Source organism: Coregonus clupeaformis, chromosome 20 (genome assembly GCF_020615455.1).
Source record: "Coregonus clupeaformis isolate EN_2021a chromosome 20, ASM2061545v1, whole genome shotgun sequence".
Taxonomy (NCBI): domain Eukaryota; kingdom Metazoa; phylum Chordata; class Actinopteri; order Salmoniformes; family Salmonidae; genus Coregonus; species Coregonus clupeaformis.
In genome coordinates this window covers 998,384-1,011,782 of record NC_059211.1, presented here as the reverse complement: position 1 = coordinate 1,011,782, position 13,399 = coordinate 998,384, and the positions used below count along the sequence as shown (strand labels likewise).

The following is a 13,399-nucleotide window of genomic DNA, read 5'->3' as shown; positions in this document are numbered from 1 at the left end:
CTTCCCAGAGAAACAGAGGGTGGAGGAAGGGTTGGTCTGGGTGCTGCAGTGCTGTGTGTGCTGGAATGTGGCCAGGAAGCAGGAGCCAGGCATCAGATATCTACACTCTTAGAAAAAAGGTTCCAAAAGGGTTCTGCGGCTGTCCCCATAGAATAACCTTTTTTGGTTCCAGGTAGAATCCTTTTTGGTTCCAGATAGAACCCTCTGTAGAAAGTGTTTTACATGGAACCCAAAAGGGCTATACCTAGAACCAAAAGGGGTTCTTCAAAGGGTTCTCTTATATAATATTCCATTTAACATGTTAAATGTCTTCACCAAGAGCTGTATATAATGTCTGTATGACCTACTGTATCTGTATGAGTGGGTGGGTGGTAGAAGTTGGGACTGTGCGTGCATGTGCAAGCATGCATTTGTGCGGAAACATTAAGAAAAGCTCTGCATACTTACACCATCTCCCCTCCCTCCCTCCCTCCCTCCCTCCCTCCCTCCCTCCCTCCCTCCCTCCCTCCCTCCCTCCCAGAGAGGAGAAGAGTGAGCAGGTACTGGACTGCAGACAGGAGCTGGAGAACATGGAGGCTGAGTTCAAGAGGATTCAACAGGAGGTAGATAGAAGTGATGCACGCACACACACACACACATACACACACACACACACACACACACACACACAGACCTCCTCTCTAACCCTCAGTAACCCTCAGACACACAGTAACCTTACTTCTATCAGAGATTATTCAGACTAATGTACACTATACTTTAGTGTAGATAAAGTCTTAGTGCTTAGCTAGTGACAGTGGCTAAACCACAACACTGTTTTCTACAACAGTACGAAAGCTGCAGCTTGATCTCCTGAATTCCTAAATCTGTCTCAAAGAGAGATTTCTTATTTATTTTCATGCCATCAACTGGGTTACATGGTCAGGGAAACCTCTCATAAACTCTATGAAATTCAAATCTTCAAAGAATAAATACAGTATAGATAGCTTCTTTTAAACTGTAGATTTATTTTAAGACAGGAGCTACTTCCAACCATTTTCTTCTCCCCACCTGAGAGAACTTTTGCTGTATATTTACAACACGATGGTGTCCATGTATGTGTCTGTGTCCGTATCAGAACTCTGTATTGCAAGCGGAGGCCCGGTCAGCCCGTACGTACCGTGACGAGCTGGATGCCCTGAGAGAGAGGGCCATCAGGGCTGACAAGCTGGAGAGTGAGGTGGGACGATACCGCGAGAAACTACACAACATGGAGTTCTACAAGGCCAAAGTGGAGGTACTGTACTGTACGGAGAAACACATTGAATACTCAGAATCTAGCATGATAAACAGCCAATGCTGGTTTTACCTTCAAATGTGAATTTAATCCACTGTTACATTTATATCAGAACGTTTCAGAATGCAAAGCACCACAGCTACTAATATTTCAAAACAATGTGTCTTATCTGGTAGGAGCTGAAGGAGGATAACTCTGTGTTGCTGGAGACCAAGGGTGTACTGCAGCAACAGCTGGCGGGGTGGAGGGCCCGCTCTGATAAACTACACCAGCTAGAGAAACACAACCTGCTGCTCAACACCAGGGTCCACGTCATGGAGCAGGTAGAATACATGGGGTATTATGTAGTGGAAACTGGTTAAAGGATAAGTGAAGGATAGGGAAAGGACTGGTCTTAGTACAGGGGAGGATGTGTATTGGAAGATGCATGCGATGGAACAGGTTGATGGACAGAGAGGATCATACATGCTAGATTACGTTGTGGACATGTGTGTTCCATGGTCAAAATATCATACTTTCAAAGCAGATTAGATAGAGTAATAGGAACTGGTCGTAGTGGAAGGCCTTTAGAATAACAACATCATCTCCCTCTCTTCTCCTCTCTCTGCCCTTCCCAGGAGAAGGAGGTGGACAGGAGGCGCATGGAGGAGCTGCAGGAGGAGAACCTGGCCCTGGAGCTGGCCCAGAGGAGGAGCATGGAGGAGTCACAGCACCTGGGATGGGAGCTGGAGCAGCTCTCCAGGAGCCCCGACAACTCACAGGGTAAGACTGACGGTTTACTCTACCCACTTCACCGGCCCTGTGAACAGAGATGGGAAATATGGAAACATTCTCATCATTCTATGTTATGGACTATTCTAAATTATATGGCACAAAAAGGAGCACTTCAATAAGATCAGTGAAGAAAGATTCCATTTTTTAATTTCAGTCATTTTCTCACCTGTTTGTTCATAGTGGATGTTATGTAACAGCTAGTTAATATTCCTGTTATTCCTTGGGTCTGATGGTTGTGTTCAGGTCAGAAGTCTCTGAGTGAGGAGGTGGTTGATGGGACCAGGAGTCGTCTGCTGAGGCTGGAGAGAGAGAACCACAGCCTGCTCAGGACCATAGAGGACCTGAGAGCTGACCGCAGCCTGGGACCGCAACGCAACCATAACCATCAGCACACACAGTGGGACAGCCAGCGACCCACAAACACGGTAACTAGCCAGGGACCACAACACAAACATGAACACAATAGCCACACACAGCTGCTCAGGGAGAAGACATACAACCATCAACCCACACGTTCAGATTCCAGTCATTCTATTGAACTATAGCAGTAAACAGTGCTATTTCCATGTCAAGATGTTTCTTATGTTTCCTTGTTTATTAGGCTGAGGTGGTTAGAGAGTACCTTGGCAGTTTAGATAACACCTCCTGGGAGCAGTCTGAATTGGTCATCAAAGAGGATTGTGACATTGATATAGACACATCACATCACATGGACCCAAAGTGCAATGGAGTATCGGGTGACCTAGAGGGAGAGATTGACCGACTGGAGAGAGAGAGCGAGACCCTCAAGGAGAAGATGGACCTTCAGAAGCAAGAGAAAGGCCAACTCGAAGACGGAGAGTCTTGCGATCTGAGTGACCCCATGGCTGACCTGGAAGCAGTAGCTAAAGACAACACCCACAATCTCCTTCAACTAAGTGCTTCAGTGTCTCTGACTCGTGATTCCTCACCCTGCTCTAAGAACAAGAGTCCACGTCGGGAGAACAGTAGCACGGGGCTGCAGACAAGGTCTTCCTCTTCATCCACTAAGCACACAGAGCGTCTGGAAGCTAAGTGTAGAGCACTGGACACAGAGAACCAGCGGCTTCAGGCTGCCCTGGACAACACAGGTTGGTCTCCTATGAGAATAGTGTGGTACTGCTGTCTCTTTGCAGCATTTGGCTCTGTTGCTTTATATACAGGGGCATTGAATGGGCAATGTGATGTGCTTTATTTGTTCAGGGATCCATATGCTTGTTGATTTTTGTGCTCTGTATGCCGACAAACCTAATGATTGATGATTGGTGATTATTAAAGTAGTATATGTTCATTCATAATTTATATATATATATATATATATATATACTATTGTTCCAAAGTTTGGGGTCACTTAGAAATGTCCTTGTTTTCGAAAGAAAATTATTTTTTTTGTCCATTAAAATAACATCAAATTGATCAGAAATACAGTGTAGACATTGTTAATGTTGTAAATGGCTATTGTAGCTGGAAACGGCAGATTTTTTACGGAATATCTACATAGGCGTACAGAGGCCCATTATCAGCAACCATCAGTCCTGTGTTCCAATGGCACGTTGTGTTTGCTAATCAAAGTTTATTATTTTAAATGGCTAATTGATCATTAGAAAACCCTTTTGCAATTATGTTAGCACAGCTGAAAACTGTTGTGCTGATTAAAGAAGCAATAAAACTGGCCTTCTTGAGACTAGTTGAGTATCTGGAGCATCAGCAATTGTGGGTTCGATTACAGGCTCAAAATGGCCAGAAACAAAGAACCTTCTTCTGAAACTCGTCAGTCTATTCTTGTTCTGAGAAATGAAGGCTATCCATGTGAGAAATTGCCAAGAAACTGAAGATCTCGTACAACGCTGTGTACTACTCCCTTCACAGAACAGCTCAAACTGTCTCTAACCAGAATAGAAAGAGGAGTGGGAGGCCCTGGTGCACAACTAAGCAAGAGGGCAAATACATTAGAGTGTCTAGTTTGAGAAACAGACGCCTCACAGGTCTTCAACTGGCAGCTTCATTAAATAGTACCCGCAAAACACCAGTCTCTGCCTAGAAGGTCAGCATCCCGGCGTCGCCTCTTCACTGTTGACGTTGAGACTGGTGTTTTGCGGGTACTATTTAATGAACTGTAAATACACTGTATTTCTGATCAATTTGATGTTATTTTAATGGACAAATAAAATCATTTTCTTTCGAAAACAAATACATTTCTAAGTGACCCCAAACTTTTGAACGGTAGTGTATATAGTTTTTTTTATCCACCCACCCATCCACCCCACCCACCCATCCATCCATCCATCCACTCACCCCCAGGCCGGAAGCTCCAGCGGCTGGAGGCCGAGGTCCACGAGCTGGAGGCTGAGAACCAGAGCCTGCAGGCTGGATTGGAGGAGCTGAGGATCTCCTCGCGGCGCATGGAGCAGCTGGAGCAGGAGAAGCAGACCCTGGAGCAGGAGGCTTCAGGCCTGGAGAGAGACAAGAGGAGGCTGGAGAAGGAGAACCGCAGGCTGAGGCAACAGGCAGAGATCCAGGACTCTACCCTGGATGGGAGCAACCTGAGGGTGGCTAGTCTGGAGAGAGAGAACAGGTATGATGCTAATGGTCACCATAGTATGATCATGGTGCTAGCAGCGTCAGGGTTGTGGGTTTGATTCCTGCTGGGATCACATGTATAAAAAATGTATGCACTCATATACAATACAATATACAAAAATGTATGCCCTCACTGTAATATAAGTCGCTTTGGATAAAAGCATCTGCTAAATGGCTTATATTTCTATTATATCGTAACAGGGAGATGGGGAAGGAGGTGGAGAGGCTGAAGGAGGTGGAGGAGAGGGTCAAGGGGCTGGAGAGGGATAACAGAGAGCTGGCCAAGCAGGGAGCGATCAACCAGAGGGCCCTGGTCACCCTGAGAGAGGTGAAGCTACTCAGATCAGCATTAGCTTCTTATTTGTGATATTCATGTTTTTCAGTGTGCCTGACATGACAGACTTGTAAGTTTCCTTATGGAAAGATAAAGTTAAGCTAGCTTGAAGTCATGGAGATTTAGATCACATATCATGCATATATATATATATATATATATAAATTGCTTTGATTTATCAGCTCTCTGATTAAGAGGTAATTGATAAATAGGTAATTGGTCAAAATAGCTTTACATGGCTGCAAGAGATATCACTGAACTGAAATATGTTGTTATGATACAAAAAACAGATATTTCTGACCGTCTTTCCTCTGTAGGAGTTGGTGAGTGACAAGCTGAAGACCCAGCAGAGGGAAAATGAGCTGGAGAGGCTGGCCCACGAGCTGGAGATGAGAGTCCTCAACCAGGACACATCACCACAGAGTGACGAGGAAACTCCAGATAACAGGTAAAAACTGGACACAGCGAGGTTCATGCAACTGATTTAGTCTACACCCCAAAAACCAGGATAGGTGATAGTTACACATATCTTGAATTAAGTTTGTGAATGACTGCGTTATAAACATGACAATAGACTGGTGAGTTATTTTTCAAGGAAATCAATTCATCAATCAGTGACTTGTAAAAAACCAATCAAAATACAGAGAAATTAGTCAACTTTTATTTCTCCATATATTGTTCTAAATCCCCCTTTACTTTTCTTTCCCTCTCCCCAGTAGGTTCAAGATGTTGGAGTCTGAGCTGGAGTCATCTCTGAAGAGGTCCCTACAGATCAAAGAAGACAAGATGGCTGCCGTGGAGGCCCGGCTGCAGGAGTCCTCCACCCTCAACCAGCAGCTACGTCAAGAGCTCAAGACTGTGAGTCTGGCCTAAAGTTCTTCAGTTTCGAAGGGAAACTATACCTTTTCTACATTCATTCACTTTTACATTGGCGTTCTTTGTCAAAGTGTATTGAAATTTGAAGTTTAAAAATGACTTCACTCAGTGGCGATATCTGACCTTTGATCTTGACCCCCTACAGGTGCGTCTGAACTACGAGGCCCTGCTGCAGAGGGAGGAGGAGGAGCATGCGGCCCGTAGCCCCACCCCCCAGAGGGAGAGTGACATGGCGGTAAGCGAATGGCAGCGGGAGAGCCAGGAGGCCACCAGGGAGCTGCTGAGGGTCAAGGACCGCCTCATCGAGGTGGAGAGGAACGTGAGTGGAGAACTTTGTGTCATCATGTTGTAACTAAGCACTGATGCTCTTATTTCAATTTTAATATTTTCTGAAATGCATCTGACTTTGTGTAAAGTCCTCCAAATAATGACTATTGGATGATACAAATCAAACCTACATTACATTTACATTTTAGTCATTTAGCAGATGCTTCATTACTTCATTACATTACATTGCCAAATGTTGTCCATCTCAACCAGACTCTCTTACTATAGATCAACACCAGCTTCACATTTTGTCAATGTATTATTGACTTCATCCTCCCTCCCCTACTGCAGAATGCCACACTGCAGGCAGAGCGTCAGGCGCTGCAGGCCCAGCTCAGACAGTTGGAGACCCAGTCAGACGGCCTGCAGGCTCAGATCCTGGCCCTGCAGAGACAGACCGCCTCCCTGCAGGAGAACAACACGGCTCTGCAGACACACAACGCTAACCTGCAGGTCAGAGGAGCAACAAGACCTGATATACTAATATACTCCTAGTATACTGATAAGATACTCATAATACAGAAATACCCACACACTGATTTAGTACTTCCAAAATATGAACTTTTATTTTGAAGTGAATACTTTTATTTTGAAGTGAAATCTGTGTGCAGATATCCATTCTGCATTGGATTCATCTTGTTTTTATACCTAGGACTAACCCACTTCCTATAGAGTCCATTCATACATGGTATGAGTAGTATTTAATCTTATACAGTATAAACTCATACCTTTGAATTACATAATAATCATCTCCACGCCTATCCATCCACAGGTGGAGAAGTCCACTCTGAACTCCCAGAGTGCATCACTCCTGGCCCAGAACGCCCAGCTCCAACGCCAACAATCCAGCACTGAGGGCGAAAAGGAGGTGGCCATGCGTGAGCGCGAGGAGCTGCGTGGCGTGCACGATCAGCTCCTGAGGGACCACGAGAGGCTGGCGGCGCTGCACGAGAGACAAGCCATAGAGTACGAGGCCCTGATGGGAAAACACGGCTGTCTGAAGAACGTCCACCGCACACTGGAGCTGGAGCATAGAACGCTGGAAGACAGGTAGAGGAGGGGGACCAGAGACCATTCTGGTTCTAAGTAATGGTTCATGGTATACAATATGAATGCTTGATTAATGGTTGCTTAAATTCCACCTCTCAACATAAAAGTATTTTTTAGTTATGTTCGCGTGCAACAATGAGGATATCTGTTGTGCCACAAAATCAAGTGGATCTTAGAACTGCAGTATATCTGTACCAATGACGCTGTGAGTCGAGAAGCAGGTGCAGGTGAAACGTTTAATAAAACATGAAAGGAGACAGCGTAACAGGGGCGATATAGCATACACACAGGAACAATACCTACTGAGGACTAAACGTAAGGGAGGGACATATAAAGGAGAGGTAATGAGGAAGGTAATGTAGTCCAGGTGTGAATGATAATGATCTGCAGGAGCGCATAATGATGGATGCCAGGTGTGCGTAATGACGGATGCCAGGTGTGCGTAATGATGGATGCCAGGTGTGCGTAATGATGGATGCCAGGTGTGCGTAATGATGGATGCCAGGACCGGTGGTTAGTATTCCGGCGACGTCGCACGCCGGAAGGGAGGAGAAGGAGTAGACGTGCCAATATCCGTCCTACCCATTTCTTTTTCTATCAAAGACACTCATCAACGGCTGTGACACTCATTTCCCATCCATGCAACAACAAAAAACAGCAACTGAGGGGAAAGCTCTCTAAATAACCACAATGGTGTGTTGCTGTAGGTACAAAACCCTGCTGCAGCAGAAGGCCACTCTAGAGGGTCTGGAGAAGGCTCTGAGAGAGGAGGAGAACAAGATGGCTGTGGAGAAGGAGCAGCACAGGACCACCGCCTCAGAGTGTCGACAGCTCCGGGATGAGAAGGAGTGGTGAGGGGCACATGTAGCATAACACACACACACACACACACACACACACACACACACACAGCATCTCCTAAAGATCACAAAGACTCCCACACAGCATAGCTCACTACACACATAAGCTCACAATAAAGAGAGTTTTAGGATGATATCTTTGACCTAGAGTTCAGAGACATTGCTTGTATAAGTGTTTTTATGAATATGTTTTTGCTTTACTTTATCAGTGTTTCTTCTATGAATATTTCTACGTGCCCCAGGCTGAACAAGACGTACCGTCAGCTGTTGAAGGATCAGGAGGAGCTTCAGGCGGACCATAAGAACATGAAGACCCTGCTGAACAGCACCAAGCTGGAGCAGACCAAGCAAGAGTCCAACTTCAACAAGCTCAGAGAGCAGTACCAACAGCTAGACATCACCAACACCAAGCTCACCAACCAGTGTGAGGTATGAAGGATATACTTAACCAATAAGGCACGAGGGGGTGTGGTATATGGCCAATATACCATAGCTAAGGGCTGTTCTTATGCGCGACGCAACACGGAGTGCCTGGATACAGACCTTAGCCATGGTATATTGGCCATATACCACAAACCCCTGAGGTGCTAAATGACTAAAATGTAAATGTGCCTTATTGCTATTAAAAACTGGTTACCAACGTAATTACAGCAGTAAAAATAAATGTTTTGTCATACCCATGGTATACAGTCTGATATACCACGGCTGTCAGCCAATCAGCATTCAGGGCTCGAACCACCCAGTTTATAATAATACTTTCACCATCCAGGTTCATTTGAGTTATAATTAAAAATATGTTTACCTAAAAGCACCCATTTTAAATCAGTCAAAACTTTAGCAAAATTCTAATAATCTGTACAGTTGTAATAAAGCTGTTTTTGATCGTATTTTAATGAAATGAGGCTCGTACCCTCAGGCCTGAATCCCAGCGAGCCATCGACTGTGCCACAAAAGCATCCTCATGTGGAAGAGTCAATATCCGCTCTTATAAACCCAGGGTCGTTACACAACTCTCTCCTTTCAAAATGCACGTCCTCGCCCTAGCCTACGCCTCAACGTCTTACAGGAACGCGCTACCGGCCAAGCACACTTACGTTCGTGGATGCAAGGTCCGATCACTTCTGACACCAATGTAATGAAACAGGAAGGGAGTGCGGCTCGAACCCTCAACCTTCTGTCCCGAAGCCCAGCGCGCCATCGACTGTGCCACAAAAGCATGCTCATGTGGCAAAGTCGATCTCCACCCTTATAAACCCAGGGTCGTTACAGCATTGCTAGCAAAGTAATTGGATTTGTATTCCCCAAGCACTATACAAAGAGGCCATGTGATGATATACACATTTGTATTTGCTCTCAAAGCAGTTTTGTGCCAGGTTTATGTGTTGTAGTAATTATATCATTAGAAAAGTCATTGACATATAATACGTGTGATTGTGTCTAGCTGTTGAGTCAGTTGAAGGGGAACCTGAAGGAGGAGAACCGTCACCTGCTGGACCAGATCCAGACCCTGATGCTGCAGAACCGCACCCTGCTAGAACAGACCATGGAGAGCAAAGACCTGTTCCACGTAGAACAGAGACAGCACATGTAAGAAACCCATCTATCTCTCTGAGTGCCAAGTCATAGGGCTTTAACCCCTTGCAATCCAACTTGCAGTTAATGGACTGAATTGAAGTTAATTGAACCATATAGAATTGATTTTCCACCAGCTGTACAGTATATCTACAGTATATAAGAACATATTTAGTACAATGGTAGCTACACCCACAGTATAGTACTTCTCATAATGATAGACTTATGGAATGTATTCACATTATGGTGAAACAATGGGCTTCACATAGGAGGCATTCCAGATCAGCACAAAACAAAAGCCATTGTTTTAGCTATAGAGCACCATTGCACCAAAAACACAGTGCATCCCATCATATTTAGAGCACCAAAACCACTGGGCCTCTGAGTTTGACAGAGCATGCTCTGCACTGATGGAGTGCAGCGGGGTTGTGGATTATTGATGTAGTCTGCCATCTGTAGTGCCAGTTTAGAAAAAAAGTTGACTGACCTAAAAAAAATCCTCTCCATCTCTGTAAGTGTCAACATTGGCCTATATTGAATAAATCTCCCCCATTTTGAGTTTATCTTCTGGACATATGGGGCATACTAAGCTATGTGTAATATGTATGAAAGTAAGGAAATATAACATTCACATTCTTTTCACCTGGGTCGTATTCATTGCGGCATGCAATGGAAATCGCTTTGCAATGGAAAACAGAAATGAGAGTTTCTTATTGGATGAGTACATGTAGTCCCTCCCTGTTTCAGTCCATTTTCTTCCATTTGGTGCCTAATAAATACGACCTTGGGGTTTGATGGTTTTTAAAGGTGCCGGGTCGGACATTGAGACAGTTCAGTCAGGGTTTATTCTAAGATGTAAACATACCAGCCATCTTTGCAGCAGCGACACCTCTTCTGTTGATGTTACCTCTCTGTGTGAAACATGGTGTTTTTCTCTCTCCTCTCTCAGAGACAAGCTGAATGAGCTGAGGAGACAGAAGGAGAAGTTGGAGGAGAAGATCATGGATCAGTATAAGTTCTATGACCCCTCACCCCCACGGAGGTACAGTGCCATTTGGAGAGGAATCAATTGAATCTTGTCAAAGTGACAAGATTCATTCGTTTTGATAAAGTATTAGTTAGTTTTACCTGTTTATTTTTAAGACAATTTTCCCATCAGGGACAATAAAGTTTATCCTATTCTATATCGATTTGAACATATATATTATATTTCCCGAGGCGTGGGAACTGGATCGCCCTGAAGATGAGGAAGCTGATGAAGCCGAAGAGCCGCGAGCGTTGTGGCCCCGCCTCCTCCTCTGACCACCAACGCTCCCTCACCCCCACACGCTCCGGCTCCTTCGAGGCCCTCCCGCCCACCTCCCCCTCTGCTTCCTGTTGCCAGGACAACGGCTCCTTCGTGGGTTCGGACGGCTCGGGTGGGTCCACCACCTCCCCCCGGAGGAGCAGCAGTGAGTATGACCTCCTTAACCCCTCTCGTTGGTCCAGTCTGAGAGCCCTGATAGGCCAGGCAGAAAAGGGCTGTCCAATCACGCTCCACCATCACCGCAGGCCCCCCCGCTCCGCTATGAGCCATAGGTCAAGAAGAGAGAGCGACAGCTAGGCCCCTCCCCCCGCCACGGACATCAGGGATAGAACAGAAAGATATGGGCGGAGCCAGTTACTGCAGGGCCCTCCCACATCCGCCACCGATTGGACAGGGAGACAGAAGTCACTCAATTGCTACATCTTTATTGAACGGCCCTACAAGACAGACTCCTCCTATCTGTATCAAGATAGACACGCCTCCCAGGCTCTTCACACCAAGATCTATGAGAAGGAATAAAAAAATTATCTGGTGAAAGCTCATCTGTTGCTGTGCCATTGTATAGGAGTCTCCTGGGTAGCAAATCTTCATACACACTTGACTTTTGAAGTGGTAAAATGTAGGGCTGCTCTGTCTGTATGTATCCTGTATAGCAGGGGTACTCAACTCTTACCCTACGAGGTCCGGAGCCTGCTGGTTTTCTGTTCTACCTGATAATTAATTGCACACACCTGGTGTCCCAGGTCTAATTCAGTCCCTGATTAGAGGGGAACAATTAAAAATGCAGTGGAACTGGCTTCAAGGTCCAGAGTTGAGTTTGAGGGCTGTATAGTATAAGTGGGTTTCTATGACAGACAGTGCATGCAGAAACAGTTGTTACATAGTGTTGCACTATGGATATGTCTGCATGTATGTGGATCCTTCCCTCAATAAGGCTAAACTCGTGTTTTGTCTATTTCTGTCTATCCCCATGTACAGTCGTGGTCAAAAGTTTTGAGAATGACACAAATACTAATTTTCACAAACTCTGCTGCCTCAGTTTTGATGATGGCAATTTGCATATACTCCAGAATGTCATGAAGAGTGATCCGATGAATTGCAATTCATTGCAAAGTCCCTCTTTGCCATGAAAATGAACTTAATCCCCAAAAAACATTTCCACTGCATTTCAGCCCTGCCACCAGCTGCCATCATGTCAGTGATTCTCTCGTAAACACAGGTGAGTGTTGACGAGGACAAGGCTGGAGATCACTTTGTCATGCTGATTGAGTTAGAATAACAGACTGGAAGCTTTAAAAGGAGGGTGGTGCTTGAAATCATTGTTCTTCCTCTGTTAACCATGGTTACCTGCAAGGAAACACGTGCCGTCATCATTGCTTTGCACAAAAAGGGCTTCACAGGCAAGGATATTGCTTCTAGTAAGATTGCACCTAAATCAACCATTTATCTGATCATCAAGAACTTCAAGGAGAGAGGTTCAATTGTTGTGAAGAAGGCGTCAGGGCGCCCAAGAAAGTCCAGCAAGCGCCAGGACCGTCTCCTAAAGTTGATTCAGCTGCGGGATCGGGGCACCACCAGTGCAGAGCTTGTTCAGGAATGGCAGCAGGCAGGTGTGTGTGCATCTGCACGCACAGTGAGGCGAAGACTTTTGGAGGATGGCCTAGTGTCAAGAAGGGCAGCAAAGAAGCCACTTCTCTCCAGGAAAAACATCAGGGACAGACTGATATTCTGCAAAAGGTACAAGTATTGGACTGCTGAGGACTGGGGTAAAGTCATTTTCTCTGATGAATCCCCTTTCCGATTGTTTGGGGCATCCGGAAAACACCTTGTCCGGAGAAGACAAGGTGAGCGCTACCATCAGTCCTGTGTCATGCCAACAGTAAAGCATCCTGAGACCATTCATGTGTGGGGTTGCTTCTCAGCCAAGGGAGTGGACTCACTCACAATTTTGCCTAAGAACACAGCCATGAATAAAGAATGGTACCAACACATCCTCCGAGAGCAACTTCTCCCAACCATCCAAGAACAGTTTGGTGACAACCAATGCCTTTTCCAGCATGATGGAGCACCTTGCCATAAGGCAAAAGTGATAACTAAGTGTATCAGGGAACAAAACATCAACATTTTGGGTCCATGGCCAGGAAACTCCCCAGACCTTAATCCCATTGAGAACTAGTGGTCGATCCTCAAGAGGCGGGTGGACAAAGAAAAACCCACAAATTCTGACAAACTCCAAGCATTGATTATGCAAGAATGGGCTGCCATCAGTCAGGATGTGGCCCAGAAGTTAATTGACAGCATGCCAGGGCGGATTGCAGAGGTCTTGAAAAAGAAGGGTCAACACTGCAAATATTGACTCTTTGCATAAACTTAATGTAATTGTCAATCAAAGCCTTTGACACTTATGGAATGCTTGTAATTATACTTCA

At 45.4% G+C, this 13,399-nt stretch overlaps 1 protein-coding gene across 4 annotated transcripts in view; it reads left to right on the top strand.

Annotated features, from left to right (window-relative positions):
* The window catches only part of LOC121533116 (girdin), a 33,467-nt gene that overhangs the window by 17,934 nt on the left and 2,134 nt on the right, over nucleotides 1-13,399 (top strand). For 3 of the 4 annotated variants that reach the window (XM_041838895.2, XM_041838894.2, XM_041838897.2), the window contains 18 exons: nucleotides 521-602; nucleotides 1,115-1,273; nucleotides 1,450-1,596; nucleotides 1,891-2,035; nucleotides 2,291-2,472; nucleotides 2,649-3,156; nucleotides 4,367-4,640; nucleotides 4,847-4,973; nucleotides 5,297-5,427; nucleotides 5,696-5,837; nucleotides 6,001-6,174; nucleotides 6,474-6,635; nucleotides 6,955-7,232; nucleotides 7,940-8,083; nucleotides 8,302-8,521; nucleotides 9,534-9,679; nucleotides 10,614-10,706; nucleotides 10,883-11,115. In XM_041838895.2, coding sequence (XP_041694829.2) covers nucleotides 521-602; nucleotides 1,115-1,273; nucleotides 1,450-1,596; nucleotides 1,891-2,035; nucleotides 2,291-2,472; nucleotides 2,649-3,156; nucleotides 4,367-4,640; nucleotides 4,847-4,973; nucleotides 5,297-5,427; nucleotides 5,696-5,837; nucleotides 6,001-6,174; nucleotides 6,474-6,635; nucleotides 6,955-7,232; nucleotides 7,940-8,083; nucleotides 8,302-8,521; nucleotides 9,534-9,679; nucleotides 10,614-10,706; nucleotides 10,883-11,115 — 3,347 coding nt within the window. The remainder of the gene's footprint in view (nucleotides 1-520; nucleotides 603-1,114; nucleotides 1,274-1,449; nucleotides 1,597-1,890; nucleotides 2,036-2,290; nucleotides 2,473-2,648; nucleotides 3,157-4,366; nucleotides 4,641-4,846; nucleotides 4,974-5,296; nucleotides 5,428-5,695; nucleotides 5,838-6,000; nucleotides 6,175-6,473; nucleotides 6,636-6,954; nucleotides 7,233-7,939; nucleotides 8,084-8,301; nucleotides 8,522-9,533; nucleotides 9,680-10,613; nucleotides 10,707-10,882; nucleotides 11,116-13,399) is intronic. The other variant, XM_041838896.2, reaches the window with a different exon arrangement.